At 37.8% G+C, this 20,006-nt stretch overlaps 1 protein-coding gene across 3 annotated transcripts in view; it reads right to left on the reverse strand.

Annotated features, from left to right (window-relative positions):
• Nucleotides 1-20,006, reverse strand: part of FARSB (phenylalanyl-tRNA synthetase subunit beta) — a 78,672-nt gene that overhangs the window by 53,099 nt on the left and 5,567 nt on the right. For 2 of the 3 annotated variants that reach the window (XM_045867889.3, XM_064587141.1), the window contains exons 2-8: nt 17,606-17,661; nt 10,440-10,594; nt 8,382-8,451; nt 7,688-7,803; nt 3,040-3,190; nt 2,152-2,260; nt 1,141-1,211 (exon numbers count right to left, since the gene is read on the reverse strand). In XM_045867889.3, the coding sequence (XP_045723845.1) occupies nt 1,141-1,211; nt 2,152-2,260; nt 3,040-3,190; nt 7,688-7,803; nt 8,382-8,451; nt 10,440-10,594; nt 17,606-17,661 (728 nt within the window). The remainder of the gene's footprint in view (nt 1-1,140; nt 1,212-2,151; nt 2,261-3,039; nt 3,191-7,687; nt 7,804-8,381; nt 8,452-10,439; nt 10,595-17,605; nt 17,662-20,006) is intronic. The other variant, XM_045867890.3, reaches the window with a different exon arrangement.

A 20,006-nucleotide genomic window follows, 5' to 3' on the forward strand; every position in this document is an offset into this window, starting at 1 on the left:
AGGACCATACAGATTTGTTCAAGTTTTTAATTGAAAAAAATATTCTTAGGAAAAAATACAGTAACCTTATTGGGATATATATAGGCTTTGCTTTTATATATACTTCACTGTTTAAATATAAGCTTCAGCAAAGATATCTAAGGCCTGTTAACATATGAATTTTTTAAAAATTTGTAAATATTGTAAGCTATATTACTCTAGTATTTCTGAAGGCAAATATAGCCCATAAAAGTTATAAATGAAATACCTTACAGTGGTGTCCAATCCTGTAAGATGTACTGAATGCCATTTATGGCCCTATTCCTATTTTTTTTTTTTAAGATTTTATTTATTTATTTGAGAGAGAGAATGAGATAGAGACAGAGAGAGCATGAGATGGGGGAGCGTCAGAGGGAGAAGCAGACTTCCTGCTGAGCAGGGAGCCTGATGCGGGACTCGATCCCGGGACTCCAGGATCATGACCTGAGCTGAAGGCAGTCGCTTAACCAACTGAGCCACTCAGGCACCCTATGGCCCTATTTCTATAGGCCAGCCTTCTCCTGCCATTCAAGCTTATCTTATTAATTTGCTTAATTGCCACATTACCATATGCCTTAACACGTATAAAGAAATTTATGCTGTAAAAAAAAAGTTTCATAGCAATCCAATCCAATACACGCAGTTACTAAAAGTGAATGAACTAGTATTCTACATATTCTAGATATCGTGTGCACAAACCCTTTATCAATTTGCTAAATAACACCTCTTTATAAGCCACTTCATTTTCAAACACTTATTACCAAGTACACACAGGTACCAAATTACTCAGCATTTAAATTAAGCCAACTAAGATAAACAATTTATACAGCATTTACTCCATTCAGGTATATGGCTAATTCTCCCACTAGAATGAGTTCCTTCAAGTCAAGAAACATGAAACTCATTAAATGCACAGCACTGGAAAGACAGGAGGTGCTCGTTAAAGATTTGTTGATTAAATGAACACACCATAACTGAAGTACAGAATATCTGTATCGTTCTAATTTTCTAAGTTTCTGAAATATGTTCCCACCTACAAAATAAGTACTTTAAAGTTCAGCCATCTAGTCTTGGCCCAGAACTAAAATGTCCTGTCTGACCATACAAAAATGGAAATATTACCTTAGTGAAGTCAGTTCCTGTGCATTCAATAAATACATTTTTAGTATTTACGGTTATTTTGGAATGATTTCCTACAAAAAACACAAAATAATAGAACAATCAGTTTCAGAAACATAGGTGCATTAAAAAGTTCTCTAAAATCTGTTTCTACATTTCACTTAAAGTACAATATAAACAGACATCTCAGTGGTAAGATGATAATGCAACATTTATTTTAAGCCCCCACTACAAGCAGGAGAACAGAGATAAAATAATAACAAGTCTTTACTGCATTCAGTGTGTCAGAGCTGCAGTGCCCAGCACTAAACAGAGGTTGTCTCTTCTCCTCTCCACCACAACCCTATGACAGAGCTGCAGGCAGATCGAAGATTCAGAGCTTCCGCTCGCTGACCCTGATCACAGTCTATTAAGCAGCAAGGCTACAACCTGGGTCTGGATCTGGCTACTCTGAAGCTCAGGTTCTGAACCACTGTAACAGCTACAGTTCAACACCTCAAGGAGGAAGAGACTCTTCCCATCGTGAATCAACTAAACCCCCTCCTCACCTCCAGAAGGGTCAACATGTATGGCTATGACATCATTAAATTTTGTAAATACATCCAAGCTGCCTCTTCAAAAGAGTCTTCAGAAATGAAATTCAGTTTAAAAGTTTTAACTATAAAACAGCAGGCAAGGCAGAATTTGAGCTTCACCAAGTTGAGCCACGGGCTAAAACCAAAATATCAATGCTCTTCAGAGGAAAATAAAAGAATCCAGAGACTGGCACCAGTAAATATCTATGTACTTATAAATATCTATACATTTAAAAGTTATATAAAAATCACCAGTAAAAAAAAAAAAAATCACCAGTAAAATGTTAATAAAAAGAACTATTACAATAAAATCTACAAAAACCGGAGATTCCTGATTAAGATTTATTTTATTTGATTGCACCAAGTCTAGAGTTCAATTCTTACAGAAATGTTGAAGGATAAGAGAAAAAAAAAATCTGATGCTTAAGAAATAACTCACCATTGATAATCGGAGGCATTGAAAGGATGACACCATTGCTATCATAGATAACTGGGTACAGGGGTTTATTTTCAACGATATGTAAATAATGTTTAAGGTGGTTGTCAGTCTGAAAAAATTAAAATTTATTTTGTATTTCTAATGCTAATTAGTTTATATACCTATCTAGTATAAAAAAAGGGGAAAAGTTAGAAAAACAATAAAACAGCCCCGTATTACAGAAAGTCCTACATTTGTCAGATTTTCTAAATATCTTAATATCCTTATATACCTCATCTCCTACTGGAGAGAGATGAGAACACAGCCAAGTCATTTTCCAAGAGTGAAAACAGATTTGCACTGGTAAGCCTAACTTGTCTCAAGCAAAACACAAACCATCACAAAACTGTTTACATAAATAGGAAGAAAACACTGGCAAATCAGGCCAAGGATAAAAGCTTTATTTTTTCTGAATGATACTACTTTTTTTTTAAGCACCATTAAGTGACTATAGAATCATTTTAACTGCTGGAATCTAAAATGCTAAACAGTAGGAGATACGACACATTGTAATACTATTTCCCACAAAAAAAAACCCTACCTAAATCTTATTCTTTATAAGGTGCATGAGTTATAATTATACCCAAATATGAATATTATAATGTGCTTATGTTCTACTTCAGTGGTTCTCAATTCTAGCTGTACATTAAAAGCATCCAAAAGGTTAAAAAAAAGTAATAAAACTATGCCCAGGCCCCACTCTACATCAAATGCATCAGTAGCTCTTGATTAGAGCATAGACAGTTTTTAAAAAGTACTCACTTACATCTCCCTAATTTCAAGACTTGACTCTGAAGAAATTTTCTTGATTTATGGAGAACTATTTGCATAATATAAAAAAAAATTTACCTTGTATATATTCATCAGTTCACAGGCTGTATACTCCTTGGTCTTATTTAGAGGCTTGAATTTGATATCTGAAGGTCGCTTTGCTGTATATGTAAAAGGGCCTGACAAAGTGTCCAAATCATGAGTACCAATAGCAACCAAGGCTCTTTTCCTAAATGTTGAGGGAGAGAGAAAAAGAGACCAAAAAAAAAAAAAAGTTTTGAATATTCCAAAGCAGAAATTCTAGAACTAACAGACCTTATGTTTAAAAAAAAAAAAAGATTTTTGACAATTCCCTAAAATAGCCTGTTACTATAAGGCAACTTCAGAAGAGATTAATGAACAACTTCTCACAGCACTGAAAGTAATGAGAAATTCTAAAGCTACTCAAAACACATTATTTCAGTAGCTACAGTTAAATTCCTTGCCACTATGCTCTCCCAAGTACTGTGTTAACTAGGACATTTTCCAAGTGAACATTCCCCGCCCCCCTGCTTTTTTTAACCCATTTCCTCTCAGAGTCCTCAAGTAAACAGATGTTTTATTAGAATAAACTACCAAATTGTTGTGGCTTTTGTATATTTTCCTAAATTTTCTGTCACAAAGCTGTATTACTTTAATCATGGAAAAAAATTAAGAACAGTGAATTACACTTAAAATTTAATGTGTAAGGGAAGTTCAAAAGCTATTAATTTCATTTGTTCTACAGTTTCTGTGCAAAGGATTTAAGGTAATTTTAGGAACTTACAGCAAGTTAAGATTAGGAGAGAAAGAAAAAGTAGGGATATAATACAGAACCAGGAACAATGTTAATACTAAATTAGAATCTAAAGGCCTACAGTCTTAGCACAGTGGGTCACAAATTTGGCTCTAAGCTTTCTAAAAGACAATTCAAAAAGAAACTTGGTCAGAATTTATGGCATTCTTAAGATTTCTTAGAATAGGGGAAGAATGAAGCGGGGGAAATCGGAGGGGTAGACAAACCATGAGAGACGATGGACTCTGAAAAACAAACTGAGGGTTCTAGAGGGGAGGAGGGTGGGAGGATGGGTTAGCCTGGTGGTGGGTATTGAGGAGGGCACATTCTGCATGGAGCACTGGGTGTTATGCACAAACAATGAATCATGGAACACTTCATCTAAAACTAATGATGTAATGTATGGGGATTAATATAAGAATTAAAAAAAAGAAAAAAAAAGATTTCTTAGAATTAGTTTTAAATGTATGTACAAATATATTTGAGTATTTATGCTTAAGTGCATATATACACCAAACAGATAAAATGCATTAGTAATCAAGGATTTTATTGAAGTCCATGTTACATGAATTATGAAATATTTTCAAAATTTGTAAGAAATAATTCTTAGTCATCCCTCAAGACTGATAACAAGAACTTTAAGAAATAGGATTAACTCAAAAGAACTGTTAACAAGCACAAAAGAAGTGTTACATTACTCAATGATTTATGTGCTTACAGAAGATAACTCCAGAAATACCAGAGGTTGAAATATACAGTTGTGTAGATAAATTAACAATCGACAAATCCACAAGTAAGAAGGTCCATGTTTTGTTTTGTTTTAAGATAGTAATGGTCCCTTAATCCTAAAACAGTACTCCCACAAAAGGTCACTGAATTTCAACTTCAAACCAATCACAAAAATAAATTCCAGATGAATTAAAGAGCTATGCATTTTGAAAAATAAGACACAAATGTACACATACTCACAGAAGAAACCACAAAAATTATTCAAAGAAAATATAGGACAACAATGTGTAAAACTGGAGGACACCTCTTGACACAAAATAAAAGAGTCCTAGGAAGACTGATAAATGGGACTATCCAAATCTGAAACTTTATACATCCAAAGACCCCGAAAGTCAAGACAAACTGAGAAAAGGCTTATAATTTACATACAGAAAAGGACTAATATCCCAGACATATGAAGATACACAAACTAAAAATTAGAAATCAAGATTTAAGCTATCGTACTGGCAAAAAATTTTAAAGTCTTGCTGTGAAAAAGCAGGAGAAAGCTGAAAGAACTGAGAACACTCTGCTATTGCCAACTGCAGAGATCTTGCCTAGCCTAGTGTTTCAAGTTTGAGTCTAGCTAAGTATTCAAGAGTCTTTGCCTTAAGACAAAACCAGTCCTCAGAAAATAAAGAGCCTTATCCATAACGTAACATTCTATGTGCAATCAAAAAGCAGTGGGCATGAGGGGCACCCAGCTGGCTCAGTCAGGAGAGTATGCAACTTTTGGTCTCAGAGTCCTAAGTTCGAGCCCCGTAGAAATTGCTTAAAAAAGCTTTTTTTTTTTTTTTAAAAAAAAGCACTGGACATGAGAACAGGGAAATGTGATTTCTACTCCAGACAAAACCAGTCCCTAAAATCCAATGCTAAGATGACCCAGATTTTCAAATCATCACACAAATTTTAAAGTTCCTACCATAAAAAATAATCAAAACTTATGGGGAAAATATGCACATAATGAACAGATGAGGAAATAACAGCAAAAAAAGAAACTTGTAAAAAGAAACCAAATGGATTCTAAGATGCAAAGCAAAATAACTGAAGTAAAAAATTCATTGGACACTTCTAGCCAAGATGGAGTAAGAGACTAGATTTACACTCTTGCCCGAAACCACCACAAAGGGACAAAATACAGGAAAGTTTCATGGGTGGCACTAGACATCAGGCAATGAAAGGTAGCAATCCCTGACAGGAAATAAATGAAGTGAGCCCCACGTCTGCTCCAGCTTACTGCCTGGAGGGGTTTCCACATTTTAAGTTAGGAAAGAGGGACAAGGTTGGAGATCGGCAGACTCCCTGAGTTGAGAGAAGTAACTGAGAGTCTAGGGAGACCAAGACAGCTGGGGTTCACTGGAAACGATACTGAAGTGCAGAGAGCTATGAGAATTCTGGAGATCTGCAGAGGGTACCCCTCAAGTGTTTGGCTGAGTACTGATCAGTGCATGCATGTGAGGAAATTACCTGCGGCCAGGGAAAGACTCAACAGAGGAACGATGTTCACACAGACTGAAAACCTCACTACTTCATGTGGGAATGGATCAAGTAGGCAGAAGGGTCTTGCCTCAATACTAGCAATTAGCCCTACACAGAATAGTGCTCAGAACAGTGCTTAATCAATGGAGGGAAAAAAAAGTCAATAAAACCAAAAGTTGGTTCTTTGAAAAGATCAATATACTGATAAAACTCCAGCCACCCTCCCTTGATCAAGGGGAAAAAAGTGAAAAAAGTGGTATCACTACTAATACTAGATATTAAAAGGATTAATAAGAGAACATCGTGAACAACTTTATGCCAATACATTTGCTAATGTAGACAAAATGAATATATTCCTTGAAAAACACAAGTTTCCAAAGCTCATGCAAGAGATTAATTAGGATTTACTGGCAGGTAAGGACTCTGGCACACCACAGTGTTAGGCAGGGATTTATTTCTCCCCTTTCAAAAAGCTCATGATTTCCACAAATACCATATAAACAGACCTTAAAGCTGAATTAAGTGAGGAAATGCCTTCCAATTTAGATAAAAATAGATTCTTCAAATTAACAAAGTCCAGAACAGATAATCGGCCTCAACCACTTATTAGCTTGTCAGAAATCTATTTTGTTCATTTGAGGTATTTAAATTCTTATTGTTTTGCTTATTAGCAAGCTAACAAATAGACTATTTTTATAAAAGAACAGGAATAAATATTATTTAGATTCTGAAAAAGTTTCTTTTACCACATAAAGATGTTTCTGGAAATGGAGGCCTACTGATGTTTTATTTTTAAAACATTCCACCCCAGAAGAAAACGTCCAGGGTCCCCTCCAACCCTGTCCCTAGGCCATCACTTACATAGAAGCCTCTTCAATCTCCAGTATACCAAACTGCAATTACTACAATAAAAACTCTATTTTTATTCAAGATACTGATAAAAGTTAATCATACTTCTTGATCAGCATGAGATATGCTGATGTATTTCAGGACCAATACAAAAAAAACTTGATATGTTAGCTAAAAGCTTAATGTTTATCAGTAAATCTATAATTTCCTTCAGGATTTCTTAAATAATGAGGTTAGTTCAAAGACTCCCATTGTTACCTTCCTTGACCTTTAGGAGTTCAGGAATTATATGTTTGAAGATCAGTGCATCAAAGGAGCCCATGGGAAACGATGGATAGTAATGTTGAATAGGAGTAAGAAAACTGAGTTATTTAAAAATCTCAAGTTTCATCTGTAAATTTATATTTACTCAAAAAGTGACAACAAGCCAAAAATTTTTCCATTTTAAAATGACAGGTCATACTTCAAACTACCATCATTTAACATTTAGTAGTATAATCCACTACTAATAATTTGAACCAAACAACAAAAGCACAAACATAAAAACCAAGAAAATCTCTAGGAATAGCTATTTCTTGTCTATGCAGTATTCCAAATAGAGCTCTTATTTCTCCATGCATTCACTGTTAGTAATAGTAACAAATAGCTATCTGGTAAAATGTAAACTTATTTAAATTTAGTTAAGCAAATTAAACTCTTGTTACATATTAATTTAGAAATGCTCTGAAAAAATCTGCAGAGAAAGAAAGGAAGAAGGGAGGGAAAAAAGAGGGGAAGGGACAGAGGAAGGCAAGGAGGAAAAATGCAACCACAAACCTGCAAATGTTCTGATGTAATTTCTCCTGGAGTTCCATGAAGCTGTCATATCGATCTTTAGTGAACTTTATATTTCGGAGAACTGCTGCCACAGCATAAGGACGTATTTTAGCTGTCTGAAGTTCATTGTATCATTAGAGATTGTCCACACCTGGGCTTTTCTCATAACATCTTGTGAAAGAAAGTTAGCTGCACTCTTGATACTATTGCAAATTTGCAAAAAAGCATATATATTTCATTTAATCAGATAGTGGTGACAAGAGACAAAGTCACCCTTCTCATGGAATGTACATTTCAGTAAAATTTCTGAAAATTTACTAACCAGAAAAAATTAACCTGTAAGTAGTTTGCTCATAGTTGATATTTTACCAAAATAATGTTCCCCCAAAGTTTCTTTAAACTTTATTAATATACCACCACTTAATTCTATCTCAAAGTTTTTTAAATAAACACCTGGTGTTATTTTCCAAAATTATCCAGGAAAACAAATGCTTTGCTTTCACCAATAAATGAAAGGGAACAAATTGACAGTTTTTAAGAGCTAGAGGCTAAATATATGTCCATTTTTCGCAAATGGTCAAAGAAAATTGTATTTGGCAGAAGGATCAGGTTTGTACCTGTTCCCTACCCACCTTACAAATATATACACAAAGGAAACTTTCTAAAAAGGAAAATAAGAATTTAGTCTTATTACCTCTTCAGTGATGATCAATTTCTGGATTTCTCCATTAGGCATTACCCGTTTATACACTGGAGCCTTTATCCTAAAAGGAAATTAAACTTGATTTTTAACCAAAACATTTAATAAGCTCCATTCTGTGTAAAAGTACAAAAAATGAATAGAGCTAAGACAATAAATAGGCTGAAGTTACAGCAAATCAGATTTAGGCTGAATATTAAAACAAAATGCAAACTTTCTAACACTTAAGGTAGTCCAAAAATGGTATAGGATGCCTCATGGTAAGAAGTGTCCGGTCACTTGAGGATCAGCAGAGGCTAGAAAACCACTAAGCAACCATATAGGGGGTATTTAATTCAGCTGAGGGGCTGGATTTGTTAACTTTTTTTTTTTTAGATTCGATCACCTTTAAAGCTTTATTCCAACCATGAGATTCTGAGCTTCTAAGAAAAATAGGGTTTATTAAAAATACAGATTGCCTGGTCCCATCTGGACCTACTGAATCAGGATGTTCAAATGAAAGGCCAAGGAAAGGTACATTTTGAAGGCATAGTCCAGGTAATTCTTATCAGGAGAGATTGGGAACTACTGTTTCAATTCAGTGCTTCTCAAAAACCTTAATGTGCTCACAGTCAAGTGGGGAATTTGTTAAACCATAGACTCATTCAATAGGTCTTGAGTAGAGGCTGAGATTCTGCATTTCTAACAAGCTCTCAGGTGATAAAGAGGATGCTGATCCACAGACCATACTTTGAGTAGCAAAAGGGTTAAGTCACTTTCCTAATCCTGTCTGATCATTTTTAAAAATGAGGAGTAGAAAACTCTAATGAAGCAGGTTTGGAACATGCACTCTAAGGGATCATCCCTGGCCCTAAAATATGAGGATCTGATTGTCACAGAACCAACTGAGTCACCTTCCAATTTTTTTTTTTTTTAATTTTATTTATTTGACAGAGAGAGACACAGCGAGAGAGGGGAACACAAGCAGGGGGAGTGGGAGAGGGAGAAGCAGGCTCCCAGCCGAGCAGGGAGCCCGATGTGGGGCTCGATCCCAGGATCCTGGAATCATGACCCGAGCTGAAGGCAGGTGCTTAACGATGAGCCACCCAGGCGCCCCCTTCCAAATTTTAACCACCTCAACCAAATGCCTAATTATCACCCTTTCACCCATACCCATCAGTCACCTGCAACCTCACAGGTTCAGTCTAGCCCATTGGCCAGAGGCTCTCATTCTTTTGCAACTGACCAGATGATGTGTCATCGAAAGCAAAAATAATTATTTTTGATAGGTGTTATGTTTCACCTCTTTTCACTTCATATATTCATTACTTTCTGTATTCATGAATAGCTGGAAGGGGACTTAAAAATATTCATTATAAATTAGGAGACTGAGGGATGCCTGGGTACCTCAGTCGGCTAAGCATCTGACTCTTGATTTGGGCTCAGGTCATGATCTCAGAGTTGTGAGACTGAGCCCCATGTCGGGTTCCACACAGGGTCATGGAGTCTCCTTAAGATTCTCTCTCTCCCTCTGCCCTCCTCTACCCCTACCCAGCACTAGCAGGTGCATGCTCTCTCTCAAAAAAAAAAAAATTAGAAGATTGAAACTAGAGGCCAATTAACTTCTCCAAGATCAGAGAGCCATCATAAGATTTTCAGTTTTCCAGCTAGGAAGCTCCATTCCTGAGCTTCCTTAGAGTTCTTAAGCAAACAGCATACAAAGTTTTGCCACCTCTACTTTCCTCCCAACCTTTAACAAATCCAACTAGTCATCTATTTCTATTGGATTACTGAGGATGTTCACATGAACGCACTAAAAAATTTTATAAGCCATAAAATCCTTAACCACTCCTGTTTTAAAAAGTTCCCCAGATGGAAGGCTAGGACTCAGTATGCAAATTTTTAAATGGCTAAAATATGCATGAATCTTACTCTCCAACCCTCCCTCTAAGCAAAGCTAAAGCTGTGTACCTGCCCAACAAGTTCTTTTCTAAGGACTTAAAGAGGACTGCTGATAATAAAAGGCAAAAGAAATCTAACTGAGCAAAGTATTTAATAAACATATTCTCTTACCTTTCTTTGAAGACTTGAAATCCTCGAACCAATCCTTCCAAACACAGGAGATCATATCTATTGGCAGGGACGTCAATTTTGTAAAGAACAACATCAGAGGCTCCCTCTGCCTTTTCATTACCTTGTTCCTTACTTATGATTTCTTTCTCAGAAGTCTAAAACAAGTCCAAAAAAATAAAGCGAAATAAATCTAAATTCTTTGGAAAAAGTTGTTGACAGGGCTATAAAGTAGTAACTACAGGGGCTCCTGGGTGGCCCAGTTGGTTGAGCATCAGGGTCTTGGTTTCAGCTAAGGTCAGGATTGATCTTTTTCTGTCTCAAGTAAAATAAATAGATCTTTTTTAAAGAAAGGAGTAACTACATTATACATGTTCTTTTCTGCAATAAAACATGTTTATTATATCTGCAACAAAAACATTAAATGTTATAATCACAGCAACAAAAAATACTCAATGTTCTGCTGAGTTCAGACATCTAGCATACTCAGTCATTTCAGAACAGCACTAACTCCTCTAAAGCAAGGGTCAGCAAACTATGGTCCACTGGCCAAAATCATACCTGCCACCTATTTTTGTTAAGTTTTAATGGAACATCACCAGGCCCATTTGTTTACATGTTATCTACTGTGACTTACATACTATAACAGCTGAGTTGTGATAGAGAGTACACCACCTACAAGGCTTACGATCTGGACCTCTACAAAGAGTTTACCCATCCCAGATTTAAAAGAAAATACCACCACCAAGTACAAAGAGCAACAAGGAAAAGTGTCAAAGAGGCAAAGTAAAGATGATTCACCAAATAAATATGACTTCTTATAATGACTCTAAAACTTAAATCCAGTAGGCACCCAAGCCTAGAAGCAACATGAGAATGAGAGGAACACTAAATAAAAAAGAAGAGAAAAAAAAAAAACTGAAGAGATCAGAACTGTGGTGTAAATTGGGAGAGATTATAGGCACAATGGGAAGCGACCTAATGACAGTAAAGGTATAGAGAGCAGTAAGAATAAAGGCAACCAAAAAGAGAGAAGAAACACTAGAATAATTTTAATGCAGTAGCCAAAAGCTTAGAATATCTCAATCACCACGTTATAGCAGAGAATAAGATTTTTTTTATATTTTTACTTTTTGTCTTTTTTTAATTTTATTTTATTATGTTATGTTAATCACCATACATCATTAGTTTTTGATGTAGTGTTCCATGATTCATTGTTTGCGTAGAACACCCAGTGCTCCATGCAGAGCGTGCCCTCCTTAATACCCGCACCAGGCTAACCCATCCTCCCACCCCCTCCCCTCTAGAACCCTCAGTTTGTTTCTCAGAGTCCATAGTCTCTCATGGTTCGTCTCCCCCTCTGATTCTCCCTCTTCATTCTTCCCCTCCTGCTATCTTTTTTTTTTTTTTAACATGATGTATTATCTGTTTCAGAGGTACAGGTCTGTGATTCATCAGTCTTACACAATTCACAGCGCTCACCATAGCACATACCCTCCCCAATGTCTATCACCCAGCCACCCCATCCCCCACTCCCCACCACTCCAACAACCCTGTTTGTTTCCTGAGATTAAGAATTTCTCGTATCAGTGAGATTATATGATACATGTCTTCCTCTGATTGACTTATTTCGCTTAGCATAATACCCTCTAGTTCCATCCACATCGCTGCAAATGGCAAGATTTCGTGGGTTTTTTTGATGGCTGCATAATATTCCATTGTGTGTGTGTGTGTACATATATATATATATATATATATATATATACCACATCTTCTTTATCCAGTCATCTATTGATGGACATCTTGGCTCTTTCCACAGTTTGGCGATTGTGGACATTGCTGCTATAAACACTAGGGTACACATACCCCTTTGGATCACATTTGTATCTTTGGGGTGAACACCCAGTAGTGCAATTGCTGGGTCATAGGGTAGCTCTACTTTCAACTTTCTGAGAAACCTCCATACTGTTTTCCAGAGTGGCTGCACCAGCTTGCATTCCCACCAACAGTGTAGGAGGGTTCCCCTTTCTCCGCATCCCTGCCAACATCTGTCATTTCCGGACTTGTTAATTTTAGCCATTCTGACTGGTGTGAGGTTGTATCTCATTGAGGTTTTGAATTGGATTTCCCTGATGCCGAGCAATGTTGAGCACTTTTTCATGTGTCTGTTGGCCATTTGGATGTCTTCTTTGGAAAAATGTTCATGTCTTCTGCCCATTTCTTCATTGGATCATTTGTTCTTTGGGTGTTGAGTTCGATAAGTTCTTTATAGATTTTGAATACTAGCCCTTTATCTGATATGTCATTTGCAAATATCTTCTCCCATTCTGTCGGTTGTCTTTTGGTTTTGTTGACTGTTTCCTTTGCTGTGCAAAAGCTTTTTATCTTGATGAAGTCCCCATAGTTCATTTTTGCCCTTGCTTCCCTTGCCTTTGGCAATGTTTCTAGGAAGAAGTTGCTGCGGCTGAGGTCGAAGAGGTTGCTGCCCATGTTCTCCTCTAGGATTTTGATGGACTCCTGTCTCACATTTAGGTCTTTCCACCATTTGGAGTCTATTTTTGTGTGTGGTGTAAGGAAATGGTCCAGTTTCATTCTTCCGCATGTGGCTGTCCAATTTCCCCAACACCATTTGTTGAAGAGACTATCTTTTTTCCATTGGACATTCTTTCCTGCTTTGTCGAAGATGAGTTGACCATAGAGTTGAGGGTCCATTTCTGGGCTCTCTATTCTGTTCCATTGATCTATGTGTCTGTTTTTGTGCCAGTACCATACTGTCTTGATGATTACGGCTTTGTAATAGAGCTTGAAGTCCAGAATTGTGATGCCGCCAGCTTTGCTTTTCTTTTTCAACATTCCTCTGGCTATTCGGGGTCTTTTCTGGTTCCATACAAATTTTAGGATTATTTGTTCCATTTCTTTGAAAAAAGTGGATGGTATTTTGATAGGGATTGCATTAAATGTGTAGATTGCTCTAGGTAGCATTGACATCTTCACAATATTTGTTCTTCCAATCTATGAGCATGGAACGTTTCTCCATTTCTTTGGAAATGGAAGTACTCCTTCATGAGTACTTTATAGTTTTCTCAGTACAGATTCTTTGCCTCTTTGGTTAGATTTAGTCCTAGGTATGTTATGGTTTTGGGTGTAATTTTAAGTGGATCGACTCCTTAATTTCTCTTTCTTCTCTCTTGTTGTTGGTGTATAGAAATGCCACTGATTTCTGTGCACTGATTTTATATCCTGCCACTTTATGAATTCCTGTATGAGTTTTGGGGTGGGGTCTTTTGGGTTTTCCACATAAAGTATCATATCATCTGCAAAGAGTGAGAGTTTGGCTTCTTTGCCGATTTGGATGCCTTTTATTTATTTTTGTTGTCTGATTGCTGGGGCTAGGACTTCTAGTACTATGTTGAATAGCAGTGGTGATAGTGGACATCCTGCTGTTTTCCTGACCTTAGGGGGAAAGCTCTCAGTTTTTCCCCATTGAGAATGATATTCACTGTTGGTTTTTCATAGATGGCTTTTATGATATTGAGGTATGTACCCTCTATGCCTATACTCTGAAGAGTTTTGATCAAGAAAGGATGCTGTACTTTGTCAAATGCTTTTTCTGCATCTATTGAGAGGATCATATGATTCTTGTTCTTTTATTAATGTATTGTATCACACTGATTTGCAGATGTTGAACCAACCTTGCAGCCCAGGAATAAATCCCACTTGGTCGTGGTGAATAATCCTTTTAATGTACTGTTGGATCCTACTGGCTAGTATTTTGGTGAGAATTTTTGCATCCATGTTCATCAGGGATATTGGTCTGTAATTCTCCTTTTTGATGGTTTCTTTGTCTGGTTTGGGGATCAAGGTAATGGTGGCCTCATAAAACGAGTTTGGAAGTTTTCCTTCTATTTCTATTTTTTGGAACAGTTTCAGAAGAATAGGTATTCTTCTTCTTTAAGTGTTTGGTAGAATTCCCCTGGGAAGCCATCTGGCCCTGGGCTCCTGTTTGTTGGGAGATTTTTTGATTACTGCTTCACTTTCCTTAGTGGTTATAGGTTCAGGTTTTCTATTTCTTCCTGGTTCAGTTTTGGTAGTTGATACATTTCTAGGAATGCATCCATTTCTTCCAGATTATCTAATTTGCTGGCATATACTTGCTCATAATATGTTCTTATAACTGTATTTCTTTGGTGTTGGTTGTGATCTCTCCTCTTTCATTCATGATTTTATGTATTTGGGTCATTTCTCTTTTCTTTTGGGTAAATCTGGCCAGGGGTTTATCAATCTTGTTAATTCTTTCAAAGAACCAGCTCCTAGTTTCGTTGATCTGTTCTACTGTTCTTTGGGTTTCGATTTCATTGATTTCTGCTCTGATCTTTATTATTTCTCTTCTCCTGCCGGGTTTAGGCTTTATTTGCTATTCTTTCTCCAGCTCCTTTAGGTGTAGGGTTAGGCTGTGTATTTGAGACCTTTCTTGTTTCTTGAGAAAGACTTGTATTGCTATATACTTTCCTCTTAGGACTGCCTTTGCTGCATCCCAAAGATTTTGAACAGTTGTGTTTTCATTTTCATTTGTTTCCATGAATTTTTTTAATTCGTCTTTAATTTCCTGGTTGACCCATTCATTCTTTAGTAGGATGTTCTTTAGCCTCCATGTATTTGAGTTCTTTCCGACTTTCCTCTTGTGATTGAGTTCTAGTTTCAAAGCACTGTGGTCCGAAAATATGCAGGGAATGATCCCAATCTTTTCGTACCGGTTGAGACCTCATTTGTGACCCAGGATGTGATCTATTCTGGAGAATGTTCCATGGGCACTAGAGAAGAATGTGTATTCTGTTGCTTTGGGATGGAATGTTCTGAATATATCTGTGAAGTCCATTTGGTCCAGTGTGTCATTTAAAGTCTTTATTTCCTTGCTGATCTTTTGCTTAGATGATCTGTCCATTTCATTGGGGGGGGGGGGTGTTGTTAAAGTCCCCTACTATTATTGTATTGTTGTAGATGTGTTTCTTTGATTTTGTTATTAATTGGCTGCTCCCATGTTAGGGGCACAGATATTTACAATTGTTAGATCTTCTTGTTGGATAGCCCCTTTAGGTATGATATAGTGTCCTTCCTCATCTCTTATTATAGTCTTTGGTTTAAAATCTAATTTGTCTGATATAAGGATTGCCACCCCAGCTTTCTTTTGGTTCCATTAGCATGGTAAATGGTTTTCCACCCCCTCACTTTCAATCAGAGTAACAGATTTTCTTAAAGATAACCATTTGGCAAGAAAGAATCACTATGATATACACCTGAGATAAGATACTGTAGGTCACTTATACTTCAACTTAAAAAAGCAGCAATTCTATTGACCTCTTTGATTGAGCTCTATTTAAATTCTAATTTTTCCTCCTCCTCCTGCCTCCTTTCATGTCATGCTTTCATCTCCCCCATCATAGAGGGACCCATATGAAGAAGGGGAGAAAATGTGGTAAGTAGAGAAATTAAGACATCTGAATTTAAAAAAGAAAAAATGCCTACTCCCTTTGCAAAAAGACACACCAGCTTAAATCTTTCAGTATCTCAATTCATAAAAAGACTGTATCTGAAGGCTGGGTTTGTGAGGGCTAACAAAATCCTTATAGAAATAAAAGCTAACAGAAATTTCAGAGCTGGAAGGGATCTACAGGGATCATTTAATCCACAGCCCCCATTTCATAGATGAAAAGGAGGCCCAGAGAAGCGATGTAGTTGTCCATGGTTACACAGCTAGTGAATGTGGGAGCTTGAACTATTACTCAGATTTTCTGATACCCAGTCCAAGGTTCTTAGATATCATACAGCCTCATACATTATTGAAGTCTAATTATTAATAGCAACTTGGAGAAATCTTAGCCAATTTCAAGCATAAAGATGCTCATTAACAACAACAAAAAAAACTGCCTGTAACATCAGTAAAACGGCAGGAAAAACAAGGCAAGTCAATGTACATTTTTGTCAGCCTAAACCTCCTAGTGTTGTAATACCGAATAGATCAAGGAAAAAGACTTAAAAAAAAAAAATAACACTAATTACAAGAAAAATGTGAAATCATCATTTTAGTGATAAATACAAGGTCTTAAGTGATCATTAGTAATATATTTTGCAAATGAACTTTTTAAAGGTATTTTAATTATACAATTAAAAGACTAGGAAGATGCTCCATAACAATTTTTGTAAGCAACTCTTCAAAAACTAGATCATCGGTGCGCCTGGGTGGCTCATGTGGTTAAGCAACTGTCTTCGGCTCAGGTCATGATCCCAGGGTCCTGGGATCAGCCCCGCATGGGGCTCCCTGCTCGGTGGGGGGCCTGCTTCTCCCTCTCCCTCTGCTGTTCCCATTGCTTGTGCTCTCCTGCTCTGTCAAATGGATAAATAAAATCTTAAAAAAAAAAAACAAAAACACCAAAACTAGATCATCGCTTCTCGGTCTTTTGGCTAAGATCAAATGCAAAAACTAAAAGATCATTTTACAAGGTCAATGTAAACAGTAATGATTAGGAATGAATTAACACTGGTGAAATAGGAATAGTGGAAACAGGAAGTGAAGGAGGAGAAGCCACAGGCCACATGAACTCTGGCTAAAGTAACATTTCCATTGCTCCCCAGGCCCCTTTCCATAATTGATTTGTAAAAAGGCACCTCACTGCCAGGGAGCACACACTCATTCTGGGTTACTCAAGATGGTCTATCCATCTCCACAGCATTAGCCCGGTAACTTGAGGTGACTGCATACAACTTAACACATGAACCCTTTGAGATTTTTTTTTTTTTTTTAAAGATTTTATTTATTTATTTGACAGAGACACAGTGAGAGAAGGAACACAAGCAGGGGGAGAGGGAGGGGGAGAAGCAGGCTTCCCGCGGAGCAGGGAGCCCGATGTAGGGCTCGATCCCAGGACCCTGGGATCATGACCTGAGCCAAAGGCAGACGCTTAACGACTGAGCCACCCAGGCGCCCCGCCCTTTGAGATTTTAAAGAAAGCAACAGATACTCTTAGAACTGGAGCTTAGCCCCTTAACACCAAGAACACAGAAATCACCAGAGCCCACAAATGTTCCATCTTAGTCTAACTATAAGGTAACAAAATATAGTAAACCTCTGAAAAATGCGCTTATACATGATTTAAAAAATATTCAATACATACAATTTCATCAAGTTCCAGACCAAATTCAAAACATAGTTCATCAAATTCTTCGTCAGCTGGAAAAAAAAAAAAAAAGGAGATTGCTAATTTTAATCTGCTCAGCTTAAATGATGGTATGTAAACTGCATTTTTTTTTAAAGATTTTATTTATTTATTTGAGAGAGAGAGAATGAGAGAGAGCACATGAGAGGGGGGAGGGTCAGAGGGAGAAGCAGACTCCCTGCCGAGCAGGGAGCCCGATGCGGGACTCAATCCAGGGATTCCAGGATCATGACCTGAGCCGAAGGCAGTCGCTTAACCAACTGAGCCACCCAGGCGCCCCTGTAAACTGCATTTTCTTAATAACTGCCCTACACCAAGCTAGTATCAGGCAACAGATTGCACCATTTTAAAACCAACAAAAGGGACCAAAAAAAAAAAAAAAAAGCCCTCAAAAGAAACAACTATCTAAGGGCTGATTCATTTTATATCAACTACAGAATTAGGTTACCTGCAGTGGGAAGCTCACATTTACTTAGAAAAACAACCTATTAGGTAAGAATCAAATGTAAAGTAGGCTCCAAAACACAGATCCTGCACAATGGGAGAATGTCATGTAAGTCCTATCATTTAAAATTCTGAGGCCTGATAGCGGGCTTTGGAGGCAGGCCAAACAGAGTTTGAACTCTTGACTATTCCATTTACTAGTTCTGAGAGCTTGGCACCTTATGTAAACTTCCTGATACCTAGGTCTCATCCATTAAGTAGCATTTTACAGCTATTTATTTTTAGCATGGAACTCTGGGAAAGATTCCAATGATATTATGCAGGTAATGGACTTGGCATAGCACCCCAAAACACAGTAGGTCTCCAATAATTAACAATTCTCTTCCTTGAAGTTATATTCTAATTTGCTACCTCATACAGCATTTGGGGGATTCTGTCATTATCAAAAATTGAACACAAACCATCACTACTGGTATATTCTAGTGAAAAGCTGGTCTTAAGATTCTGACCCTGACAATGAACTTCAACTCAACACTTAAGAGTTATCTACTATATGCCAGGTGCTATACTAGGTGCCAAGGCTACAAAAATAATTCCTACTCTAATAAGGAAATCAGATGTGTAAATATAGTTATGTTAAGTGCAAGGTACAGAGGTGGCACAAAGAAAGTAATTAGCTTCACTTAGAGTCAGCTAAGGCTTCACACAAAGGCCAAGTTCTTTAGGCAGAGACTGTGGGGAATGGGACAACAGCATGGGAAATTTGCAAAGGTCAATACGGATGAAGCATAAGGATAAAGTCAGGAAGAGATACAATGCAGCAAGCAGAAAAAACCCACATGCCAAGGGCCTTGCTCTGTCCTGCCTGCAGGCAGTGGGGGTTACACTGAAGGATTTTCTGCTGGGCAAAAGCGGGATTAGCTCTGCACTTTAAAGAATGGTGGCAGAGGGGGCGCCTGGGTGGCTCAGATGGTTAAGCGTCTGCCTTCGGCTCAGGTCATGATCCCAGGGTCCTGGGATCGAGTCCCACATCAGGCTCCCAGCTCAGTGGGGGGCCTGCTTCTCCCTCTGACCCTCTCCCCTTTCATGCTGTTTCTCACTCGCTCGCTCTCTAAAAAATAAATAAATAAAATCTTAAAAAAAAAAAAAAGAATGGTGGCAGAGTGGTAGATGGACCGGAGCAGGGAGGCTTCTGCAACAGTACAGATGAAGCACAGTGAGGACCTGACTGAAGGAGCAGCACTGGGTACAGGGAGGAAGAATGTGAGGAATGTCAAAGAGAATCTGTAAGGCTTAATGACGGGATGGGAGGTGGGAATGGTGGGAGCAGAAAGAGTCTAGGTCTCCCAGGTCTCCAGCGTAGGTACCATTAACTAGGGCCAGGAACAACAGATGTGCCCAGTAATCCCTGCTCTTGGTATTCACATCCTTGTGTAAACGGAGTTCTGAAGCAACCACAGGAGTGATCCTTGAAGCATATTCTTCAGCCAGCCAAGCCTCGAGATGACTGCAGGCCCAGCTGACAGCTTGCCTACAACCTGGTCAGAGACCCACAGCCAGAACCACCCAGCAAGCTACTCCTCTATTCCTCTCTCAGAAACTGTGAAATAATCACTTATTTTACACTCCTATGTACTGGGGTAATTCGTAATGCAGCAATAGAGAATACAGACTTTAGTCCCTGGAAGTGGAGTGCTGCCCTAACAAAATATGGGGAAAACATGGGAATGGCTTTAGAATCAGGAGGTGGGCTTTGAGCAAAGTGTAAATCAAAACCTCAAATGCCTTGGAAAAGCTGATACAAGAAGCCTCATAGTCTTTAATAAGGATGCAGGTGAGGACATGGAGGAAACTGAGGGAGTGTTACTGGAAACTGGAAAAGGAGAATCCTTTATATATAAAGGCAGAAGTTTAG

Source organism: Mirounga angustirostris, unplaced genomic scaffold (genome assembly GCF_029215605.1).
Source record: "Mirounga angustirostris isolate CCGP_5_RB_7025 unplaced genomic scaffold, mMirAng1.0.hap1 SCAF_3, whole genome shotgun sequence".
In the NCBI taxonomy this organism is placed as follows: domain Eukaryota; kingdom Metazoa; phylum Chordata; class Mammalia; order Carnivora; family Phocidae; genus Mirounga; species Mirounga angustirostris.